The sequence below is a fragment of the Terrapene carolina genome, unplaced genomic scaffold (assembly GCF_002925995.2).
Source record: "Terrapene carolina triunguis isolate 2854851 unplaced genomic scaffold, T_m_triunguis-2.0 Scaffold951, whole genome shotgun sequence".
In the NCBI taxonomy this organism is placed as follows: Eukaryota; Metazoa; Chordata; order Testudines; family Emydidae; genus Terrapene; species Terrapene triunguis.
The window spans coordinates 4,986,087-5,011,443 of record NW_020665302.1 but is presented as its reverse complement, the minus strand read 5'-3'; the positions used below and the strand labels follow the sequence as shown (position 1 = coordinate 5,011,443).

The 25,357-nt window shown below is 46.0% G+C and overlaps 1 protein-coding gene across 3 annotated transcripts in view; it reads left to right on the top strand.

The window, feature by feature from the left end:
* TBX5 (T-box transcription factor 5) overlaps positions 1-24,834 on the top strand; it is a 48,994-nt gene extending 24,160 nt beyond the window's left edge. For 2 of the 3 annotated variants that reach the window (XM_029913848.1, XM_024213673.3), the window contains exons 8-9: positions 12,783-13,009; positions 23,365-24,834. In XM_029913848.1, coding sequence (XP_029769708.1) covers positions 12,783-13,009; positions 23,365-23,948 — 811 coding nt within the window. In that variant the 3' untranslated portion in view covers positions 23,949-24,834. The remainder of the gene's footprint in view (positions 1-12,782; positions 13,010-23,364) is intronic. The other variant, XM_024213674.3, reaches the window with a different exon arrangement.
* The last annotated feature ends 523 nt before the right edge of the window (positions 24,835-25,357 follow it).

The window sequence follows — 25,357 nt, the reverse complement described above, 5'->3', positions numbered from 1 at the left end:
GTGTGAGAGAGAGAGAGAGAGAGAGACAAGTTTTAAAATGATGGGCCAGATGCGTAGCTCCATCGATGTCAATGGAGCTGCATCCATTTATGCCAGCTGAAAACATAGCCTGATACTTTTAGTGCAGCAACTTGTTATAAAAAAGGAGCTGAAAAGATGGAAAAATAGACCACTAGAAATCGGGGACCTATCATCTCGCTGGGTAATGTAGCCATGAATAGAATTCATTTTTCATGATGAAGGAAGGGCAATGCTATCTTCTAGTTAGAGCTCAGTTCTGTTGTGTTTTAAATACGGGTCTGTGGTTATTGAAGGAGGACATTTAATAGAAGACAGCAGAGCAAGTAGAACCAAAACAATTTGCAAAGCCAAGATGAGGCCCAGGACAGGAGGGGAGCATCTGCTGGCTATGGATTCCTGGTTCTCATACTTGTCCCCACATTAGATCACGGTGGAGTTTAAGGGATCATACCCCAACTGAGGATCCACCTCAGCACAGACTTTCCTGCCCCCAGACATGTCCCCTGGTACCTAGGTTGGAGGGGAGAGGGTGCAGGGACACTAAATAAGGGGACTTCTCAGCTGCCCAGGTCTGGCTGCTCCCCAGCATCTTTGAACTACCAGAGTGGCAGAAAGGGGACCAAAAGGCAGGAGAGAATTTGGCCTATTGGGTCTGACATCTGAAGTTGGTCTGAGTTTTGACATTAAGTTCAATCGGAGCAGGACAGGCCCATGACCACCTAAAAACCCACCACCACCGTGAGCATGCTCTTCCTTGTGGGCAACCTTAGAAAAGAGCAAGTATAGAACAGTCATGTGTCTTGAATGACCCTGTCTCTGGCAGGGTGACCCCTTCAGGTCAGGTGAGAGACATGCTGGCAGTGCCATCACTGTATGTGTTCTGTGCAGCCAATAGCAACCTCTCCATGGTAAAAGACGCAGGACAGGAATCTGCAGTCCGTAGAGACCTGGAGGCTTTAGAGAGTCCTGGATTCAGGAGAGGAATGTGGGCTGATGGAAATGCAAAGTGGCAGAATGTGTGCCCATGGTGGGGGCCCTACATTCCAAAGCCAACAATGGGCCAAGATCCATGGGAATACGCAGCAGGATCTCTGTAGTGCTCAGGCTCTTTGTAGAGAGCCAGTCCCTCCGACTCTGGACTCGCCAAACAGCTCCCCCACCCACACCATGGTACCAGTGAAGCCTACCTTGATTTACCACCACTTTCTGCTCCACAGCTGCCTGTGTTTTGCTGGGCCCCCAGCTACAGTGGGGACTGTAGAGTCTAGAGCAGAATCATGCTACTCTGAGCAGCACTGATATCCAAGGTTATTTTGGTGCAAATTCACCATTTGGGGGAAGGAATATGCCTGTACCATGGGACTTCTCCCCCCCAGCTCCACCCCCAACTGCCTGGACATGCATGTTTTTCTAACCAGCCTTTCAGACACATGGGATGTTTTAGCAGTTGGGAACGGTCAGCTATGTAGAACATGTATGCATATGTATGAGTTTGAGAGGACATCCCCCTAGTTGCCTTCCTCTCTGCATGCCACCTCCATGGGTTTGGTCTCCTCCACATATACAGCAGAAGTGAGCATATAGGCCTGTCCAAGTAAAAGACTTCAGTCAACTGGGTGATCAAGCCAACACCTTTCAACAGCAGGTAATTCAAATACAAAGAATAGACTAGGTCTGCAGTGAGATCCAAATTCTAGTTAATGCATGCCTCCAATACAGGTTTATCTTCCCCTCCATTAGCAACAGGACTATTCATGGTCATGTCAGTTGCATATATACTTTAGGAGTACATACCTTGTGAGCTTTAGTTTGGGAGATCAAATCTGTTACTTTCATAGTAAGAAAAGTGTGTGTGTGTGTGTGTGTGTGTGTGTGTGTGTGTGTGTGTGTCTCGTTTGCCTGTTGTATTCATGCTGAAATTCAAAACTAATTCAGATGAAAGTTTTGTGTCATTTTAATGCTTGGACATTTTAGGCAAATTATTTCTCACATTCATACCTCAGACAGTGGAGGATTGTTGGGGCATATGTCACCCTAGAGCTTTGTCTACAACTCCCTAATAGTGCCAGTGAGAATTAAGCCTGAAGATCACATGCAGAACGTTCTGCATAGATCCACAGCAGATTAAATTAAAGCAGGGATCCGCACTGTGCATTCCAGAGTAGAATTTTGCCCTTAAACTTCTCCACGCATGAGCCAATGGAGGTGTATTAATAAACCATATCTACCACCGAGTGATTTTGGGGAGGGGGCATTGCCTAGAGTTCAGATTTTTGTACCTGCAGCTAATAGAATAGAGGGTGGGAAGAGAGTTTGAGGGTTCAGGGCTGAAGCACAGTAAAAACCACAATTTCTTTTAAGGCCTTTTTCATTCTGAATCTTTTGCTGAGCACCTGCAGCTCCTGTTGACTTCAAGTGGAGTCACAGGTGCTCAGCACTTCTGAAAATCAAGTCCTAATTACCATTCAAACTAATTTAGTTGTATTTAGTTTCACATTTGGGAAGTTCTTGTTTGGGGGAAAATTTTATATATGAGAAAGCAAAACACTGAATGACTTAAATGGCTATCACTGGCCTTTATAACGTGTGACAAAGTTCTAGAATGGGGCATACAACACAAAACAGTAGAAGAGGCTTGGCATTGTATAGGGGTCTCTCTCTAATGGAGATAAAAGGCCATATTTTGTTTTCAGTAGTATAACTGCAGAGTAACTGCATTGTTCCAGAGTAATTGCATTGGCTTCAAAGGCATTGCTCTGGATATATGTTGGTGTGACCAAAAGCAGAATCTGGGCCAACATCTTCTATCATGGCAGTGTCTAGATTTTACCTTTAGAGAACAGTTTACAGAACTAAATGGGGAGATGCCCCTTGGTTTGTGCAGTAGGATGATCAATATGGATCAAGAGTTAGTGCCAGGATTCCATAGCTGAGACATTTGGTGCTGGTGGAATTTTTGGGTGAATCTGAGGACTCACCAAGGAGTGTCTGCTCAGGATGACATGCTAACACCAAATCTCTTGGCTAGGTCCATCATGCCTGATGCAACTGGGGTTGTTCCATTGCAAGCTATCATCTTACCATTGCATTTTCATTTCCCATGCTCTGGCTCAATGAAATCTCAGCAGCTCCATGTGTCACCTTAGACACTTCCCAAGAGAAACCCCCCACACTAGGGGTTACCATGATCACCCTTGGTGGGGGAGATGTTGCTCAGTCCCTGCTCTGCCAAGCTGACTCCAATAGAAGGTTGCCTGGGTAAGGACTGACTACAAACCCAGGGCCTGATGCATATAGTTCATTGAGATCAATGGGATTTGGATCAAGTCTAGAGTAAGACTAAGGAATCGGTCCATGGGTACCACTCCAACATGCTCTGCAGATATTACAATAAGAGTTGCAAAATCTCCATTAGGGAAGCATAATATTGCTGATGCTTCCTTCACTGCTCTGGTGCTCAGTTACAGGGCAGCCATCCAGCCAGACAATCTCCAGAAGGTCACCACAGTTAAATGCTAATTAATCCTGACATCAAAATTTCCAGGGTACCTTCCTATTCCCCTGCCCCTCCCCATACTCACATTCAGCAACAGTTAAGACTAGATATTTAGCCTGAAAACATTAGCTCTAAAGAGTTTGCATCAGGCATAAGTGTAACCATTTGAGTAGGGTGTATACCCCAGCTCTTCGCTTACCTATTGATCCCTCACCTTAGTATAGCTCTAGGTCTCCTGTATTCTCACTTCTGGTTCATAAGAATGGCCATACTGCGTCAGAGCAATGGTTCATCTAGGCCAGTGTCCTGTCTTCTGACTCTGGCCAATGCCAGGTGCTTCAGAGGGAATGAACAGAACAGGCAATCAAGTGATCCATCCTCTGTCACCCACTCCCAGCTTCTGGTGAACTCCCCCACCGCACTGTAACTCCCCTCCTCAGCCCCCATCAGGCTGCACTTCTGGTATCAGGTGTTGTGTGTGGAAGTGTTAAGTGTTAAACTGCTACCTGCACCTGTCCAAACTGGTCTCATTAAATTACCTCTCAAGCCAGGAGGCAGGGGGAGGATGGGATATTGGATAGCGATGTGGAGTGCACAGCTGTGGAGATGGAATAGTGCCGCCCTACCAAGTCTCCTGACTTTCAGCTCATTCCATTACGTAACCCAGCCACTCGGTTGCTTTCCATGGCGCTGGCCTGATAGCTCAGGGAGGGGGGATTTTGTAGGAGATCAGGGAGTCATTTGGCGAGGGAAGGCAGTGTGTCATAGCTTTTCCTCTGACTTCTCTCAGAATGTAGATTAACTAAATTCAGGATCCCAGGACATTCTCCCAAGAATGCTTCTAAGACACCTGTTTTTAGTTATACAGGTAACTATTATGCAAATATTAAAATTATGCAAATTTACACTCTACAGGCTTTTGTTGGGGGATGGTATATTAATGAATTTCTCTTCCTCTTTTTGCATCAGTTGTGTCTAACCTCCATTCCTCTCCTGACCCACTCCGAGCAACAAACAAAAAATTGGCCTAAAATCAAACACCTTTGTGCCAAATATGCACATCTGCACTTAGGTCCATCCCCAGTTTTGACTCTGCAGCTATAGAGGGGGCATCATATGATGAGCTGGTAAACATAAGCCCTCTCTGCTTAAGATAGAGGACCAGGTAAGAGTTAAAGATCCCATGACTCTCTTCAAAAAAAGAGTCAAGGATAACCTCAGTGTCCTGGCCAACCTTTCAATAAAACCATTCCTGATTGCCCAAGGCTGCATGTGAGTGATAAATCAGTGGATATGACCCGTTGGGTTTGCAGTTAGCTATTGCACTAATCTTATTGACCTTAGGAACATAGGACTTGTCAGACAGGACCAGACCCAAGGTCCATCTAGCCCAGTATTTGGTCTCTGACACTGGCCAGTACAAGATGCTTTGGAGGAAAGTGTAGATCTCACAGTAGAAATGGAATAATCTGCCCTCACATCAGGTCTCATCCTGATCTCTATTAGAGATTGGTTTAAGCCCTGCAGCATGAGGTTTTAATCTCCCTTCCAAATTTTTGTTTAAACAGATTAGGATAACTCTGGATAGTCTTGATATTTGTCCAAGGACCTTGGGGCACCTTTTGTAGAAGAGGCACCTTATAAAACCAAATTTTACTTAATGACATGCCAGTTGCTTTGCTTCATGTAAGTGGGGCGTGGACCTCTCTGCAGTCAGCAAAGTGGCACGACACTCACATGGTGAGATCCTATGAGGATTCAATTTCAGTTTGCAAAATCAAATGAAGCTGTTTGACTTTCAGTGCTGCAAACTCTGCTGGAGAGCTGAAAATCAAATTGTGCTTCTTGTGCCTCCTAAACGTACAACAGCAAACAACTGCTGGGCTGCCTCCCTGCAATGCAAAACACTAATGTACTTAAAAGCTACTGTAAAGCTGGAACAGAGGATCCTTCCAGCATTGGGGAATCTTGGACTTAGCATAGTGCTTGTATCTGGTTTGGCTGGGGAAAGGGAACTGGAGAGGGGACAAGAACTTGATGCGCTCTGTTAATTTCCAGCAAGTGGAACATTCTTTAGGGTCCATTCCATCTGGCGTAAGCTAGAACAGCCCTATGGCTGCTCTAACTTGCACCAGAGGCTAGTTTGGCTCTCCAGATGGCTTAGGATAAATGGAAGCATAAACAGTCTTTGCCTCTTCCCTGCTCCACTGAGGCATGGTTGATGTTTGTGGCCTCTAAACCAGACTTTCAAATATGGCAGCATCCAACTTGTGTGGGTGTGTATCCATGCAGTCTTCAGTGGAGGTGCATAAACTGGGCAGAGAGTCAATGGAAGGATTATATACCATTTAAATCTCACTTAATCCCTATTTGCAGATTTGGGTGATGCATACACCTTAGACTGGTCTTCTATACAGCCATGAATTTAATCCACTGATGTGTGTGCATGCACATCCTGAAATCAGTTTGCCTGGGCACATTGGAGCTGCCATGCACAGTGCCAGCCAGGTGTGTGCAAGACACACACATGCAGGAAAACCTGGCCCTTTGCAAGCACAACCTAGCTGACAATTCTCTGATGATGCAGGAGGCACATTGGATTGCAGCCTAGTCTCCCATAGCTGCATTGGCTCTGCACAGAGGGCATAAGTGGTTTGCCAGTAAAACAAGCAGATAAAATTCAGAGACACACAGGGAGCCGGGGGATGTAGAGCAAAGAGGTGTGATTTTTACAGAACCACTTTTCTGACTCTTGAAGGCGGTGATTATTATATTCTCTTTTGCCCTCCCTGTCTAGTTTGCTCAGCACTCCATTTACCCTTCTTTTAAATGCCTTTCTTGTTAAAATTCTAGTCCTTCCCAGGCTAATCATCTACGTTGCTGATGTAGAATTTTACCGTACACACACACACAAAAATGTCCACCGATAACTGAAATTCACAGATAGGCAAAGAAAGAAACATGTTGCCTGAGAACTCCGAGTCCCAGCGTAATGTGTACAAAACATGTTCTAGTGAATGCTGCATGGAGCACGTATTTACAGCTCTGCTGAAACAGCCAGCTCCAGCATTCACAGAACTGGAGCTGCAGATAATTAGGCGGCATTGTTTAAAGCTTTGGAATCTCTGTATTTATGGTCATTAAATCATCATCATCATCAGACCCCCTCTCACCCTATAATTTCCTGCAACTATGAAAGTTTGCATAGATAAAACACTTAATATAATCTCTCAATGATTAAAAAAAAAAATCAAATTCTGCCAAGCTTATTGATACTAAATAAAACCAATATGGGCTTGTGAACTTTGCCAGCACTTTGAACTTAAGAAGGGTGGTGTCGAAGAGCGGACTTACCGCTGATGCAGCCGCTTGTGGTTCAGGATGGTGGAGTGCCTCTTCACCCTAGAGCGCTCAGCTGACAGGTTGCTCCGGTCATCTCTTCTCATGGCTCAGCCCCCCGGCCTGGTCACATTTTAGTCCCACCCTTTCTGGGGTAACAAGGTCCACAGATAATCCGATGTCCTTACGAAAGGTCTTCAGCTCTGGGCCTGACACCATCATCTCCAGGGCTGACTAGGAGAGCCCAGGCCCTCTCCCGACACTGGTTTCCAGTCCAGGACCCTACCAGCCACCAACATCTGCTCAGTCAGACTCTGTGCTGCAGCTTCCCTGACCTTCTTTCTACCAAAGCCTGTCAACTGGCCTTTCCCACAGCGTCTTCAAGTTAGTCCTTCTGTCAGGGCCAGGGCTCACGGGGCTGCCTGCTGGAATCCCCCAACCAAAGTTCAAATTTAACCCAACTTCCTGGATCCCAAAAGGTCAGGCTTGACTTCTCATCCCGCTCACATTTCCCTTACTCAGCTGAACATCACCCAGGAAGTCCAGTCCTGCACTTTTATCAGGGACCCTCAGCACCAGAGCTTGCTCCAGCCCAGAGGCTGCTCCATGTCTCTATTTAGGAGAGGATCTCAGGGCTAACTCTCCTCCTGGGCTGCCTCCTTGACACCCCACCCCACCCCACCATGTTTCCACTTTGTAGTCCTAAAGCATGACTAGAAAATTCTTTTCTGCAGCTCCCTTCCCAGCCAGGCTTCCCTTCTTTATAGTCACCACCCAGCTTCTTCCCCAGCTGGGCTTCATCTTTCATTAAGCTGAGCCCACCAGGTGCAGCCAGGTAGCATAATTGGCCTCTCAGCCCCACATTAACTCTTTCATTGCCTGTACATCCTTTGCTGAACAGGCAATGAAACTGGAGTTGAGTCTGTTGCTCAAAACATATTGCTCAGGGCTAGCCAGGTAAAATTCCTAGTGATGTCGATGGGCACTGTGACTGAGCAAGGATTCATTCCTCTGAGCATGCAATAGATTTTACTAGAAATGGGCAAATAATTCATCACAGATCATTTATCCCCCCCCTCTATGTCCCCCAAATGTCTTCCCTTTTCTATTCATGAGCAGAACAGCTGGTGATTTTCTCTGATTCTTTATAAGCCCTATGGGTTGTTGCTGAGCAGTTTGTGGTGAGGATTTGGTATTTAAAACATGAGCTGATTTGACAGGGCACATGGGACACGTGGCGAGTTCCCTACTCTGCACCCACTGTACTTAGCCACCACATATGGGAGCTGCTTTCTAGTACTGCCAGCCAGGCTGTACAGAGACATTCCAGATCCCCACCTCCAGTGGCTGCTTTGGTGCCGCTGTCTGGCAGGCAGAAATCACTCCAGGAATCCGTCATCCCTTGACCTCCCTGCTGCTGCTGGTCAGGGGCATGGAGAAGGACCACTTCCCCCTGCCTCCCCTCTTTTCTCTCTCCTTTCCCCCCCCCTGCTCTCTGTTAAGGGGGCAGATTTTAAAACAGCTGTGTAGGGTTTTAGCCATGCATCTCCCATTGGCTTTAAGAGAGACAGTGAGGCCTTGTGGTTAGGGCGGTAGACTCAGGGCTCGTCTCCACTGAAAAGTTAAATCAGCATAGCTACGTCTCTCCAGGGTGTGAAAAAGCCACACCCCTGAGCGATGCATTCAAGCCGGGCTAACCCCTGGCGTAGACAACGCTAGGCTATGGAACAGTTCTTCCATCGACCTAGCTACCGCCTCTCGGGGAGTCGGATTCCCCACACCCAGGGGAGAACCCCTCCCATCAGCATAGGCAGTGTCTACCCTGAAGTTCTGCAGTGCAACAGCTGTGCTGCCATAGCAGGTTAAGTATAGATGGAGCCTGAGACGCAGCAGAACCAGGCTCAGTTCCTGCGTCTGCCAGAAGCTTCCTGTGTGTGATCTTGAGCAAGTCATTTAACCTCTCTGGGCCGCAGCTGCCCACCAGTAAAATGGTAATAAAACAAAAGAATACTGTCTTCTGGCTATCTCTTGCTTGTTCAGACTGTAAGCTCTTTGGGGCAGGGACTGCCTCTTCCTATGTGTATGTACAATGCCTAGAAAATGGGGCCCTGACCTCAATTGGGGCCCCTCAGTTCTACTGCAAAACTAATAAAATACAGTAACTGAACATTTACCATTAGTCCTTTCGAACGCCCTAAATAGCTTCCCTCCTTGTAAATTCTTTCCTAAACCAGCCTTTTTATATACAATGTTTAATGTGAAAAAAACGTACTACATTAACATCGTAATATAAAAGTAGAGCCCTGGCATTCTGGCTGTATGACAACAGTATCCCCTTGTTGCTCAGAAGGCCGAATACACTTGCCAGTAGCATGCAGCCTTTCACGTTCCCCTGTCCCCCTTCATGCAGTTATTTTGTCCTACACCCAGCAAGCTTTCTGTGCCAGCAATAAGTAAAACCTTGCGTTCCATTAAACCTTTGGCCTACGATTACAATTGGCTATTTTTGGAGCAGTCACTTTTCGGCACTGAAAAATGTCTAATGCATTTTTAAAGACCAAGGGGGCAATCTCAGATGATAAATGTTCACAGTACATATCAAGTGTGCGCTGCAAACATTAATAAATGTTTCAAGACGACTGCTGCTTTAGATGGTGCCAGAGAAATCTCTTTGTGAGAACTTAGACACCGCAGGGAAGACCAAGATACAAATTTGTAGATGTCTGTCTGGATAGATGGATAGATGGGTAGATAGATAAGCAAGTTGGAAGAAGGACATTCTATATAGAGCTGGTCAAAAAATAGGGGTTTTTCCCATGGAAAATTTTAAGTTTTTGGCAAAAAATCAAAATAACATATATTTGAGCTGAAAACCGAAACGTTTCTGTTCTGACAAATGCCACTGAGGTGTCCCATGGGAGTTGTACTTCGAGTTCTTTCGACAGGCCAGCTTCCCTGGCCAGACTACATCTCCCCTGGGTCTCCCCTCTATGTAAAGGGAGCTGATGATGCCTTATGGAAATGGCATGGCCATTGTGCATCTTCAGGAAATAAAGTCTGAGTGGGGAGCCCAACCCATAGAGGAGAACAGGAGCATGAGATACCCAAATTACAACTCCATCAGGCACTGTGGTGGCAATTCTGAGTAACAACATCCTGATTTTCAGACATTTGGTTTTTCTTAACAGAAAAACAAAAAAACAAAAATCAACACTTTCAGCTGAAAGCAGACACTTTTGGCAACCCCCCGATTTTCCATCACTTCCTCTTGAAGGTGGTGGTCTATACTGTCTGTGTGTGTATATGTAACTTCTGTGTGAGTTGTGCATGTGAATAGAGAGGGGATGATCCAGTCCTACACAGACTTACTCTCTCTCCATGACAAACACCATGGAAAGTCACCCCCGTGTTCCCAAAAGCAGCCACAGAGAGGGAAATGAAGCAATGTTGTGTTGTCCCCCCACTCCAAGGCTAGGGGAGCCCCTCCCTCCATGTGACCATGCACAATGGGGGCTCTCAGGGTATGTTGGGGCAGAGGGAAAAGGGACTGGGGATCAGGCGCTATATGCAGCATACTCTCCTCTGGATTCAAGGGGAAATGCAAGCGGGAGTTAAAGTGTAAACTCCCCTTTAGCCTGGCTCCTCTGAGAGGGGGCCAACCACTGATGTAGCATTGGGACCCATGCTGCCAGTGGGTCGAGCACACTCCTCACTGGTAATCTGTGTAATCACCAGATGGCCTCCCATTGTGAGGGGTGTCTCGCACGATGCAGGCATTCTCAGGTGCTGGGTGCTTAGACTCCGGAGGATCCAGCTTGTCATGTAACTAATAAACAGAGTTCTGAATGACACTTTATATCCCTGGTCTCACTCTGGTTCCTGGAGTACAGAGGCTGCAGCATACACAGGAGGAAAACACTCTTGGCTGCTGACTGTGCTAGAGAGGATGATATAACCCGGAGTTGGGGATCCCTGAGCTCCATGATGTTTGAGGGCCATGGCCCCCTGCCCTCTCCAGAAGGCAAAACCCTTCCCCTGACAAGAGCATGGGGCAGAACCCGCACAAGTTGAAAGTGCATCTCTGAGCCCCTAGCAATACACAACTGCCATTGGCTTCCCTGGGAGGGAAAGGTGCTGCAAAATCAGGCCAGTGCATTCATACCACTCCCTTTCCCTCTTTCTTATCCTGTACAGCCCAGGCATGTGAGAGGGGCCTCTGGCCTTCAAGCCCTTCACTGCAGCAAAGCTGGGCTCCTACTAGCCCTTCCCATGGGCTAACTCAGGGGAAGGGACCCCACCTTTGCAACGCTCTCTGCTTGGCAGACGACCAGAGCCCAAAATTTGGCCGGCTCCAGGGCACGATGCGAGACACATTTGTTTGGCTTTGAGCTCTCGGTTGACTTTTTCTCCCCATGACAGCATGGCTGCTAATGTTTCTGGCAGCAGCAGAGGCAGCGGTTTGGAGGAACGCTGCCTGCTGCAGGGAGTTTTCTATAATTGGCTTTGTTAAGTTTTGTAAATAAGCTCCTAGTTGCCACAGCGATGGGTTCTCTCCAAGGGGCCTGATCCTGCATAGGGCTCCATCCTGCCACCAGGAGTCCCTTTCCTCACATAAGATGTCCCATTAATGCCCGAATCCCACGGATGTGTTTGCAGAATCAGGCCCAGACTCCAGCTCGCAGACCTTAGTCACACGAGTAACCTCCATGTATACATCAGAGGTGGATACAGCAGAAGATTGGGAGACTGAAGACCTGTGTTCTATTCTGGGCTCTGCTACTTACCTGCAGGGTGAACTTGAATAATTCGCTTCGCCTCCCCGAGCCTCAGTTTCCCCTTCCACTCTCTCTGCCCTGTCTATTTAAATTGTAAACGCCTTGAGTCAGGGACTGCCTCTCATGATCTGTCAATTAAAGCCTCCTATGCCCGCACAGACAGACCATGGGGTCCTGATCTTGGCTGAGGTCTCTGGATGCAGGGCCGGCTCCAGGCACCAGCTTGCCAAGCAGGTCCTTGGGGCGGCCACTCCGGAGAGGGGTGGCAGGTCCAGCTATTCGGTGGCAATTCGGCGGACGGTCCCTCACTCCCGCTCGGAGTGAAGGACCTCCCGCCGAATTGCTGCCGCAGATCGCGATCGCGGCTTCTTTTTTTTTGCGCCGCTTGGGGCGGCAAAAACCCTGGAGCCGGCCCTGTTTGGATGTGGCTGCTATACAAATAACACAGTGGGTGCAGTTGACCTCCGTGGTGCTGCTCAGTTTCCCAGAGGGTGATAATCACGCCAACCCACGTTTCTAAAGTGCTTTGCGAACCATGGATGAAAAGGACTATACGCCCTGGTCCACCGTGAGGTTTTTAGCAAGCTACAACGATGCTTCAAACCAGGTTAGCTGCAAGGGAGCAAGTCCCAGTTTATGCTGGCGCAACATGTTTACACCGGGGGTTTGCATGGGTTCAGCTACGCTGTTGTGCCCCCAAGATGAGGCAGACCTCCGTGCTCAGCTAGATTATTTATAATTGATTATTTATTTATGGTAGCACCATTGTAGGATGTGTGCTTTCTAGACACACTCTGCTCTGAGATCACAATCTGAGGACAGACAAACTGACGGAGGTTGGTGGAAAGGAACAGAAACAGCAATAGGCAAGCGATATATAATTTACATCCAAGTCAGCTTGATTCCCCGTAAGCAGCATGGCAGAAGTAGGTCTGGTTATTATTATACATACATAATAGCAGTCAGAGCGGGAGAGGTACATGTTTAAAGAGACCTAGAGGGAAGAAAAATAAGCAGTGCTATGGTCCCCCGTAGCGTGTTATCCCGATAAAACACGAGTAAGGCGTAGATTCTTGGGGAGATGGTTCTGTTGGAAGTTGGAGCAAATGGACGATACTAACGTGCTGCATTTTTTCACCTGTGTTTTTCAGTAAAGAGTACCCAGTGGTTCCTAGGAGCACGGTGAGACAAAAAGTGGCCTCTAATCACAGCCCTTTCAGTGGTGAGACCAGGGTTCTCTCGGCCTCCTCCAACCTAGCATCCCAGTATCAGTGCGAGAATGGGGTGTCTAGCACCTCCCAGGACCTGCTACCGCCTGCCAACCCGTACCCGATCTCCCAGGAGCACAGCCAGATCTACCACTGCACCAAGAGAAAAGGTCAGGCCCTGGCAACTTCCCCTCATCTCGCTCATTGGTTCCCCATGCAAAAATGGATGTCAAACCCATTTGGCATTCCTCACAAATACCTGATTTCCCCAGCCATGGGTTAAAGTTAAGTCCTTTGGATGGGCAAAGGCTTGTTATTGTCAGTGTCGCCTGCGTTACACGCATTGGGCCAGATCCTCAGATGCTGTAAACCACTGCAGTGCCACTGACGTCAGGAGCGACGCTGAATTGCACTGGCTGACGATCTGCCTTGCCACTGTTAGTATCAACAGAGTTGATTCAACTGGGTTCCGAAAGAGCAGCTCAGCTGAAACACAGAGGTGGCAACACAGCTACAAGTCAAATCCACATCCAGAAAGATAGCCAGTGACTGAGATAAGGTGACTTATCTGTCTCTATAGCCTCTGAGAAGGTCTAAGGGTTCATCTAAACATGCACATACCTAGATATTCTGGGTTTCAAGTGGTGTTTTGCTGAATACTGTCTTATATTTGGGTGCAATACACCCCAATGCAGACAGCCTGCATGGGGCCTATTGTCCCTTTAAGTCTTTGGTCCAGTGAATAGGGAACTGAACTGGGAATCAGGAGACCTGAGTTCTTTGCCACTGACTGCTGTGTGACCTTAGCCCAGTCCTGCCAAAGCTTTACGGGGAACCCCATATTCAGACTGAGGAGCAATTACAGACATGAGTAATCCTGCTAACATCAGGGGGACTGCTTCTGTGAATAGCTGCTCGCCAGCAGGAGTAAGGCATATGCAGTCAGGGGGGAAAAGCTTGCAAGACTGAGCCATAGAGGCATGCCAGAGGGGAAAAAATAGTGACTTCCCTAGCACTGATTCCTCAGGCATAAGGCTGCTATAGGTCCCCTTTAGTAGCATTATGGTAACACCTAACAGGTCCAACTGAGATCACCCATCCTTTTAGCTGCTGCAAATACATGCAGTAAGACATGGGGAATGCCTGAGGATGTTATAATCTAAGCAGAGCCAAAGTCACACGCAGCAAGTCAACGGCAGAGTCAGGAACAGAACCCAATCCTCCTAGATCATGAGTCCACCCCCTGTCCAGGAGACCACCCCCTTTAGAGCCAGACTCTGCCCTTCAGCTCACTTAAGGTATGTCTACACTACCCGCCGGATCGGCGGGCAGCGATCGATCCAGCGGGGGTCAATTTATCGCATCTAGACGCGATAAATCGACCCCCGAGCGCTCTCCCGTCGACTTCTGTACTCCAGCACCGCGAGAGGCGCAGGCGGAGTCGACAGGGGAGCGGCAGCAGTTGACTCACCCGGTGAAGACACCACGGTAAGTCGATCTAAGTACGTCGACTTCAGCTGTGTTATTCACTTAGCTGAAGTTGCGTAACTTAGATTGATCCCCCCCTAGTGTCGACCAGGCCTTAGTCATGAGAAAGCTGCTACCCTTTCCCTCCCTTAGTTCGAGCCCCGCCTCCGGTGCATCTGAGCGCCGCTCCACTGCACAACTAGCGTAACCTTTGCCAGACCCTCTTCCCCCATGCTCTTTTTTTAAAACAAGAAAGCCTGAACAACAACAAACACTCACGGCAATCTTTGACTGCTGTGTGTCCCGGCCACACAAAGCAATTCATCATCGGCCTCCACATTGTAAAGTGATAAGGAATCAACAGAGGTTTCCTTCCAGTTTTGGGATTCCCGCTAAGTGGTGGCTCCATGGGTGGTTTCCCTCAATCCCCCAATTATCTCACTTCCTCTTATTGTCACAGAAGAGACGATATCTCCTCAGCAATAAGTTCACCAGCCCCTTTCGGCAGGCATGGCCCTGTGAAAGTGCAGGGGACTGGCAAAGGGAGCCCTCGTCTGCTGTCTCCTCGCTATCTCTCCAGTGGCTTGAGTGGCACAAGCAGTTAAGGGCCTTTTATCAAAGCCGCCAAATGCTTTAATCAAAGAGTGGCAGTGTCCTGTCAGATACCACCGACTTCTTCCCTGAGCCCAGAACTGTACCTCTCAGGAGCCTGAACCTCTGCCTTCCTTTCTGTGCTCCCCCCCTGCCATGCATCTAATAAATCGAAAACAGCCACCAGGGCTTAAAGAAAAGAAACAAGAAGTTAATGGGAAACAGAGAGAGCTAACATAGCTGCCAAGTGGCTCTTTGCAAAGTGAGATTAATTAAAAAGAAAAGTAATGAAGGATGAGCAAACCAGTTGGGATAAATCAGAACTTGACCCGAGCTTTCACCTGACTCTCAGGCTGCATTTGTCACGGGTCACTTTCCTCTAACACTGAAACAAGGAACTTTATTAGAATAAGGAAAACAGTATCCCCCTAACGTGCTCTCTCTCTTCGCTTCACTGTACTTTCCCGGATCCAACTCCTACCTGGCTTCCTGCTACAGTTTTAAGAACACAGCGCACATCACTTCACATCTTCCCCTCCCCCCTCACTTTATTTTCTTTATAAATAACTTTTAATGAGCTTTAATACTTTACAAAAATATAAACTCCCCAGATTCATTATTAACCCAGCTCTGCTCAGCTTCTGGTCTTGAGGAGGGTTTTCTTCAATTGATTTACTTGGATCATCAAATCCGCAGAGGCATTAACTCCTGTACGCTAGTCTCAACAGAAATATCTCCTTTCAGCAAGGCTGTGCGGTGGGTACAATGGTTACTGGGATCACAGGGTGATTCAGCTGCGTCCAGAACTAGCTGAAAATGCTGCTTGTATCTTTCTGTGCTAAACACTTTGATCAGCGTCTACCATGAAGACTGTCAGAGTGTAGCTGCAACAGTTAGTCATGTCCAGTTTTTTTCCTTATCCGTTTTTATCAGGACTGGATCTCTTGATTTAGGCTTGGGTAAGTTTTGATCTGTATGCCAAAGGCTAAAGGGGAAATCCTGAGGCATCTCACATCTCCCAGCAGCCTCTCAACCACTTGCTAGGACAAAGATTTGCCTCTGTGGTTAGTAGCATTGTTCTTATCTGTTGAGCAAAGATGGACTTACCTTGGTGACTGATCTGTTTTCCCCTGTAGATGAACAGCTGGGCTAATGTGGGATCCTATTGCTGTAGAATTCTCTTAACAATCTATGCTGCTCAGAGACCACACTGAGTCCTTCTGCTCATGGGTGATGAGAGAGGAAGAAATATTTTATCCCAAAAGCTTGGACCTCAGGGCTGGGCCCCATTGAGAGAGACAATTTCTTCCAAAATGCCAAAATGAGAGAGGAAAAAAAAAGCCTTTTAAGATTCCTATAGCCCATTGACTTGTGCGTCTATTCAGAAATAGAATTTCTACAAATTTAGAAAAATAACCAGTGGTTCCCAGACATGTAGGTGCCTTTTTATCACACAGGTCAGGTGCTATTTGTTTCCAAGCCCTTCTGGATAATTATGTGGGTACAAGGGGTTCTTTGGCTTGTGCTTTTTCTGGTTATCCCAGGATTCTACCTTGTTGTTCAGCACCTGCCCTACTCTGGGCCTTCACACCAGCATTTGGACCATCTCCTAGCATTTTGTGAAGTCCCTTAGGTACCCTTTCTAATACAGCATCCTGCCAAGCCTGAAGGACTAGAGTACATGTGCCATAGATAATCAGACCTTCAGCTTTGACGAGTTCTCTTTTTATTCCATAGGAGTCACATGCTGGGTGCGGATGCTCTGACAAGTAACTGGTCTGACTGGTCATCCATATCAAATTGGATACAGTTTATAGTTGTTTATCAGTGCTAGTAGTTCTAAATGTCAGCGGCGAGCCTGGCAGACCACTCAAAAGGGCACCTACATGAGCTTCTATATCATACCAAGCCTCTGGAAAATCTGGGTGATCCATGGCGCTCTTAAATATCATGCCAGGGGCTTTGTTGGGGGCAGTATTCTGAATAAATCTAAATCTTAAAAAATGTAGGTGCCATCTTAGGAGGTATGTCTAGGTTTTTACTGTTTTTAATAGCACGAGTGGCTTGCAGTCTGTTATAAGCTTTCTATAGATAAGACCCTGCAAATATCTTGTGGCCCTCTTTGCATGCACATACACTCGACAAACATTCTCTCTAGTTGGGCATACTTGGTCTCAGCATCTGAAAGTCATCTGGAATAATATGCTACAGGCTTCCAGTCATCTTGGTGTAACTGAGACCTTTGTTGTTTGTGTCTTCCGAAAGTGCCGTAGACTTGAAATGCTCATAAAATGGCAGTACTAGAGATGAGATCAACAGAGTCTTTAGTTACTTCAGTGCATTCCTGTGCTTTATCCACACAGAGTCTGTTTAAAGTAGTTCATAAAGAGAATGGTTTTTAGATGACAGATTAGCTACTTTTAGCTCCAAATTGTTGTACCAGCGAAGTTGGAGACGATACCGTCCATGGTGGAAAGAATATGACTTTCTCTCCTTACTGCTTCACCGAGCCTCAATAGGTCTTCACAGATATGGAAATGCCCATTTTTCTCGTAACAGGCACCATTAGGGCACACGCCTCTGTCGATTCAGTACCGCACTGTTATACCATTCTTTTTCATCCTACCCATTTCTTCCTTCACTTTGGGAAGCAGCAGGATTGTTGTTTTCTCTGCATACTGGACAGATAAGCTACAGCCCTGTTTTTCAATAGAATCCGCACAACTTCTCCTTTAAGGTCTTTTTTTTTTTTTTTTTTTTTTTTTTCTTTCTCCTTTTTTTTTTTTTTTTTCGGCCCCACTTCTCCTTTTGGGTTTTTTTTTTTTTTTTTTTGGCCATACACCATCCCAGTTTTTGAGAGTTTTAGGAGGCCCAATTCAGTGGCTGTTGTTCAGTCTAAGGGGTTACTTATGGTTATCCTATTGACACCAAAGGTACCAAATGCATCCTCCCTGCCTTTGTAGCAAACAAGGGCTTTGACCTGACCCTGCGCATGTATCTGTCTCCATAGGATATTGAACCCCCATCCTGGGATGCTCCAACTTTGGGCTCCTTCCTTCACAGAATCACAGAATATCAGGATTGGAAGGGACCTCAGGAGGTCATCTAGTCCAACCCCCTGCTCAAAGCAGGACCAATCCCCAGACAGATTTTTACCCCAGTTCCCTAAATGGCCCCCTGAAGGATTGAACTCACAACCCTGAGTTTAGCAGGCCAGTGCTCAAACCACTGAGCTATCCCTCCCTCCAAAGTCCTTCAAAGTCTCCATACAAATTGCAGCCATCTCTGCCTTGGAATCTATTTTGAGTTGAACAGCAGTATTGCAGATCTTGACATTGTTGGACCAGTGGATTTATAAGAGCTGAACAATTGGCTCGAAGTCCATTCGTGAGTCCTTTCTTTGGACCCATGTCCCAGGATACAGGCATCATTCACCCTTGCTTAGGCGATTTTAAAAATGGTCCTTCCCTTTTCCTCCCAGGAATTGTTTTCTTTGCTACTTCTTGTTGGCCTTATAACTTTCGGCTTGTTATTCAAACCCAGGGACGGTAAACTAGATTGAGTAGAATAATAATAACAAAAAGCATTCATGCCTTCAGCATAAACTCAAATTGAGCCCACCTGTTTTTTTTTTTTTTTTTTTTTTGAGCCTGATGAATGTGGACAAACTTTTTCTATAAACAAAAACAGGGCCCAATTCTTTGTTGCCTTGAGTCTAGTGGACCGGATCCTCAGTGACTTGAAAGGAGAAACCCTGAGGATCTGACCCACAAGATACAAAACCGCCCATATAGTTTACATTTTTGTACCTGATTCTGGATGGGACCAGTGGTAGAAACGTGCAAATTCCATTTAAAAAGCTCTTCTTGTGGTATTTACGACCCAGCTGGAAGTCGTAAATACCGAAAATCTTGGGTCCAATTATGCTCAAATCCTTTCAATAAAAGGAGCACCAAATTCCTTGTGAGGAAGCCAGTTCTCACGAAGTTTCCAGCTAATTTAGCAGTCTCCGTTTTGCTTGGATACACTTTGGAGAAGCTTTGCCCAAACTTTGACTGCTTCTCCACACTCAGCAGAACCCTCAGACCTTTGAGGTTTGCCCATCATAATAGACTGATCTTGTGAGATGATTAGCAGCCTCAGCTCCCAGTGATGGTAGCCAGAGGTCAGGGTGCTTGTCACCTTGAAGGACTAGGCCCTGCAAGAATGAATACATTAGAAAGCTATCAGGTTATTAACATCAAGGAAAAAGCACACAAGACCAGTTCCTCAGCTGATGTAAATCCGCCCACTTCCACTGAAGACAATGGTCAAGATTATCTGCTATGTTCACTGTAGGCTGGGAAGTGGGGAAGCAGTCTGGATGAGGATTATGGCCCTTGGATTCTGTGTCCTGGCCCCCGAACAGTTTAGAGGTGTCTTGGGGTTGCTCTAAACTGTGCTAGATTGCAATGGCTTCTTAGGATCCATTTGCCAGCTGTAGGGAGGAAGGCACAGGAATCTGATCTGTCAGCTCTGTGCCTGCTCAGGACTCCATGCCAGGTGTACTCCCAGCTGGGGAGCTCTGGGAAGAGTGGAAAGGGAGCAGAGCAGACCAGAGAATCTAGCCCCATGGAAGTTTGCCAGTTTACACCAGCTGAGGAACTGGCTTCTGCACTGTACAATGGCAACTATTTTCAAGATGAAATGGCATTTTATTCCTTACTGAAGAACTTGTTCAGAGAATGAGCAGGGGTGGGGGTTGGGAAGATGGACCAAAGGGCAGACTGAGAGCAGTTAGGATAAACCATAGAATTCTTTTGGGGGGGCTGGTATCAGACTTTTGGGGAAACTGAAGTGTGGAAGTAGAGAGCCTGTTTCTCAGCTGATGTCAAGAGAATTCATAGGCACTATGCCAGCTTACATCAGCTGAGGTTCTGACCTATAACAACCTGATTTTACAAAATGAAAGTCAGGTTTATTTTTTCTCTGCACCTGACAGTAAATCTGGAAAAGGGTCTATAACTTGGAGAGGTTTGCCTGGTTCTGCTGTGGAAGGGAGAAGAATGTCCTGACTAAATGGAAAAATCAACAACCTACGGTTGTAACTCAAGCAAATTCTTAGTACAATGAAAAAACGCAAAGTTCAACTATTTTTTAAAAAGGAAAATAAACAGTAAAACCCAGGGCTGCTGTTTCCCAGTGCCAGCAGAGCATGGCTTGGGCTGTGTTACAGCTTAATGATGAAAAATTTATTAGCAGAACAATGCTTCATTTTACAAGACGTTTTTCAGCCCTAGTGTTCTTATTATTCAGTAGCGGCTCTTGGGACCAGAATTTTGAAATATTCAGGAGGGTTAGACAGGATGTTACTCTAAATCCATCTCCTGATATAGGCCCAGATTCAGGAAAGCACAAAAGCATGTGCTTAGCTTTAAGTTTGTTCTTAAATCTCATTGACTTCAAAAGGACTTAAATTTATGTGCTTTGCTGGATTAGGGCTATCATGTCCATGATTCCCTGACACTATGTAAGCTTTAGTCTAGTACTAATTTAGTATTAATCTAGTACTTGTGAGGTAACTCCCTTCTTTTCATGTGTCAGTATATTTATGCCTGCATCTGTAATTTTCACTCCATGCATCTGAAGAAGTGGGGGTTTTTACCCACAAAAGCTTATGCCCAAATAAATCTGTTAGTCTTTAAGGTGCCACCGGACTCCTCGTTGTTTTTCTAGTACTACTGAGATCCATCCGATCAATGATAATGAGAATAATGCATGTTTATACCCAAGTAATAGTAAATCTTTAACTGCTTTTAAAAAGTCACCAAATTTCACCCCAAAATTGTGCTGTTCTCCTCTTCTACTCTCAGATTTAAGTGCAGCTGAAAGTGTACAATATCCACTGATTGTCAGTGTAAACTATCTATAGCTGTAACTATAGCTAGAGATTCAGATTTCTGGTGTTTGCTTAAAATGTGGATTTCAGTGTTGTAAAATGGGATTGCAATCCTCCAGAAATGAATTTGGCCCCAGGTATATGAATTTGGATATACAGGCAATTGTTAAGTATCCCAATTTTCAAAGCAGTGAGCTATGGGCAAGCCTGTAAAAGTGTGTTTCACTGGTTGCACCAACAAGATCCTACATTTGCATGTTTTCCTCATGTCTCCATTTTTCTCTGTGGGATGGGTTCTGCGGCAAGAGAACATCGGCCACAATGTAGCATGGCCAGGGATTCCCATGATGCACTGCGGTGTCCCAGCAAGAGGGGAGCCCATGGTGCATCATGGGAGATGTAGTCTGACAACACACGCAAATACTAGGTTTTGCAGGCAACCAGGGTGCCTGGGGATTTTTGCAGGCACATTATGTGCAGACTTGTATTTGCAGGAGAGCACACACTTGCAGAGATGATAGCTGCACATGCATTTTGAAGGTAATGTGTGTGTACACATATTTTGGTGGGTACTTGCATCTTTGCACGTTCACTCTTCACTACAACTGGTCTGACAATGTTCATTCCTGCCCCTTCCTCCCCTCCCCCCATCCCCATGACAATTTTGACTTTTTGGCAAAAAAATAATCCAACCCGCAAATTTTTAGGCCAAAACCTGAACATTTTTATTTGAAAAAATGTTGCTGTGGTTCCTCATGGGAGTTGCAGTTTGAGTGCCTCATGCCCTGATTCTCCTCTATGGAATTGGATATCAGGCCAGATTACAACTCCCATTATGCACCATGGTCTCCCCCTCCTGCTGGGCCACTACAGTGGATCAAGGGAGTCTCTGGCCACTCTACATCATGGGAAATGTAGTCTTGCTGTGTAACATGGAGGAAAATAGGGTCCTGAGGAACCCAAAATAGAACTCCTCTGAGGCACTGTGGGGACAATTCCAAATAGAATTTTTTCAATTTTGAGCCAAAACCTGCAAACTTTTCTACTCTGAGGTGCTTCATTTTTCAATGAGAATTCAATTTTTGTGTGTGAAAAGCAGACCCTTTTCACAAACAAACCTTTGACAGAAAACTGGGGTTTCAACAAACTATTTAGATGGAAAGTTTTTGACCAGCCCTCGTGTTTGCATCCTTCTCTGAAAACTCAGCGTCAGAAGTCCACTTTTCTAGATATTTTCTAGACTTTATTTAAAGCCTGGTGAGTTCTCCATCACTTGAAGTCTTTAATTTAAGAATGGATGTCTTTCCAAAAGAGATGCTAACGCTCAACTATAGCTCAACCAGACGTTATAGGCTTGATGCGGCATTTACTAAGTGAGGTTCTATAGCCTGCATTACGCAGGAAGTCAGGCTAGGACATAGTCTAGAGCATCACAATGGTCCCATCTGGCATTAAAAATATGGGTGAAATCCTCTCCCATAGAAAGCAATGGGAATTTTGCCCCTGGTTTCAGTGGAGCCAGGATTTCAATCTATGACTAAATACATATTTATTTGAGATTTGCATCTCAGCTGTTTCGCTTATTCCTCTTGCTGCTATGAACTCAACTACTGATGCTACAGAAACCAAAGACGGCCCTGGAAAAAGCTCTTTATGATTTAGTGGTGAAAGCTGCTTTTGCTTTTGTCACACTTGATTTAGGGGTGTAAACCCTGAAATTAGATGTTTCCGATCAGGCAACAGTAATATAAGCCAGGGTGGGTTTATGGTAAGCTCCATATGTATAGCTGAAGTATATCATTATGTATTATTTGGATTACAATAGCACCCAGAAGCCCCAGCTATGATCAGAAGTCCATTGTGCTAGGCACTGTACATACACATAGCAAGAGACGGTCTCTGGATCAAAGGGCTTGCAGTCTAAACAGAGAAGACCGAGAAAAGGTGGGAAGGGAAACAGAGGCACGGATGTGCCATGACTTACCAAGGGTCACACAAGGGGTCAGTGGCAGAGCCAAGTGATATAAGCCAGGTCTCCCAGTCCTAGGCTAATGAACTATCCAGTGGACCATACTGTCTCTCATCACATAAACTTGGACCCTAACAATAAACATTTCCCATTTCCCATGCTTATTTCTAAAGGATTTCCCTGAGACTAAGGTTAAGGTGACCTGTAGGCACTTCATGTGGAAAACCTAACCTAGCACAGAATTTTGTTACCTGTTGCTAAATTCTGTCCTGGCTGTTCTCTGGTTATCTTGTTGCCTGTTTTCCTTTCTAGAATACAAAGTAGGGATCTGGGCGGTCTGGAGACCTGGGGTCGAATGCTATTTTTGGTTTTACCAATGTAAATCTGGGTCAGCTCCATGGAATGGCTCCAGCTTTACAGCAGTGCATCTGAGAGCAGAATTTGACCCAGCTGTGTGTAACTGTGGGCAAGTCACCTTGCTGTGCCTCAGTTTCTCCTCTGAAAAAACGGGGATAATGATGCTACTGACCCATCCTTGTAAAGCACTTTACGATCCTAGGATGGGAGGCTCAACACAGGGCAACATGTTCTTATTGATAACTATGTATTTTATTTCTCAGCAGATGAGGAATGTTCCACCACTGAGCATCCGTACAAGAAACCCTACATGGAAACCTCACCAGCAGACGAGGATCCCTTCTACAGGTCCAGTTACTCCCAGCAGCAAGGACTGAATACCTCGTACAGGACTGAATCTGCTCAGCGCCAAGCTTGTATGTATGCCAGCTCTGCTCCCCCCACGGACCCTGTGCCCAGCCTGGAAGACATTAGCTGTAATACGTGGCCTACCGTGCCATCTTACAGCAGTTGCACAGTAACTGCCATGCAGCCTATGGACAGATTACCCTACCAGCATTTCTCGGCCCATTTCACCTCTGGTCCTCTTATGCCCCGTCTCACTGGTGTGGCCAATCACACATCACCACAGATAGGGGACACACACAGCATGTTCCAGCACCAAACTTCTGTCTCTCACCAGCCCATCATCCGGCAGTGTGGACCTCAAACGGGCATCCAGTCTCCTCCCAGCATACAGCCAGCAGAATTCCTTTATTCCCATGGGGTGCCCAGAACCCTTTCACCTCACCAGTACCACTCTGTTCATGGGGTGGGCATGGTGCCAGAGTGGAGCGAGAACAGCTAACAAGGCAATAAGGGAAATGCAAGAAATCTAGCCATGAAAAATTGAAAACAAACAAACAAGAATATTCTGCAAGACTCCTTTAACTGAATGTTCACAGTTAGGACGCGAGAGATGGACACTGATCCGATCAGCTGTTTGAAACCACAGATTAAATAGCTCATTGTGACTTTTTTCTATTATTTTGTTCCAAAAGAAAATCGACAAAACAGCACACTCCCCCCGCCATTCCCTTCTCCAGACACTTGCACAAATTCTGTGTTATTGCTGCACAAAACTTGTGCCCTCATTCCATCTGGTTTTCAAGTGAACACACAACTCCTGCTGCCTTTAACACAATCAGAGTGCTTGGACGAAAACAACTAGGATGTTACTTTTTTTTTTTGATGTTGACATTGTTATATAATAAATAATAATAATATATATATATTCTTGCAATTATCTCAAAAAGACACTGTCCCTTTTTAAAGAGGCCTAAAAAGGGTGGATTTCAGTGTGTGTTATTTTTTTTTAAACAAAAACAAATGACACCCCCACAAATCAGAAAAGTAGGTATCTACCTCTGCCATGTGTTGTTTCATGATTGCAATTACTCACTGCATTGTGCTGTGTTTCAATATAAATGCGACATGCCTGAAATTTGTCTCCAAAAGAAGCAGTCTAGTAAAATAATTTCCTTGCCAAGCTGGGCTCTGTATTTCTCTCTTTCTTCTTCCCTTCACATCTCTCTTTCTTCCTCTTTACCTGACTGTCTCTTATTTAACGCCTACGTCCTGGGTTAGCTTAAAAACTTGAAAGCCAGGTTGGTCTTCAGGAGAACTCTTAACCAGGGCTGCCGAGAGCGGGTTCGGGCCCCGGTGAAAAAATTTTTTCGGGCCCCCCAGCAAGGGCGGACTGGCTAAACAGGGCCGACGAGGGGGGGGAGCAGCTGAGGAAGCCGGGCCCGGAATTTTTTCGGGCCCCCCAGCAAGGGCGGACCGGGGGTGGGGGGGAAGCCGGGCAACGGGCCCCCTTCCGGACCACCGGGCCCCGGTAATTTGTACCGGCTTTCCCCTCCTCTCGTCAGCCCTGCTCCTAACAGCAACAAGAAAACAAGGCCTTGAGCCAACCAGGGAGTTGCTGACAGCAAAAGAAAAAAAAAACCTGCATTCTTAAAGAATGGTGAAAATGTAAATGTGTAAAATCATCTCTTTCTTTTCAGTCTTTATTTTTCTTCAAAAATCAAAGGAAGAAAAGAAAAACGAACACTAGTTCACATAGGTTAAATGAGACACTGAACAAAACATGTTTTAAAAGTGCAGCAAACACAGGGGTGGCAGGGAAGCAGAAAATGTGTATAAATAAAAACTTTTATTGCAGGGTTCTTCAGATGTAATATTTTACTGGTACTATTTATTTATAAACAGGCGTGC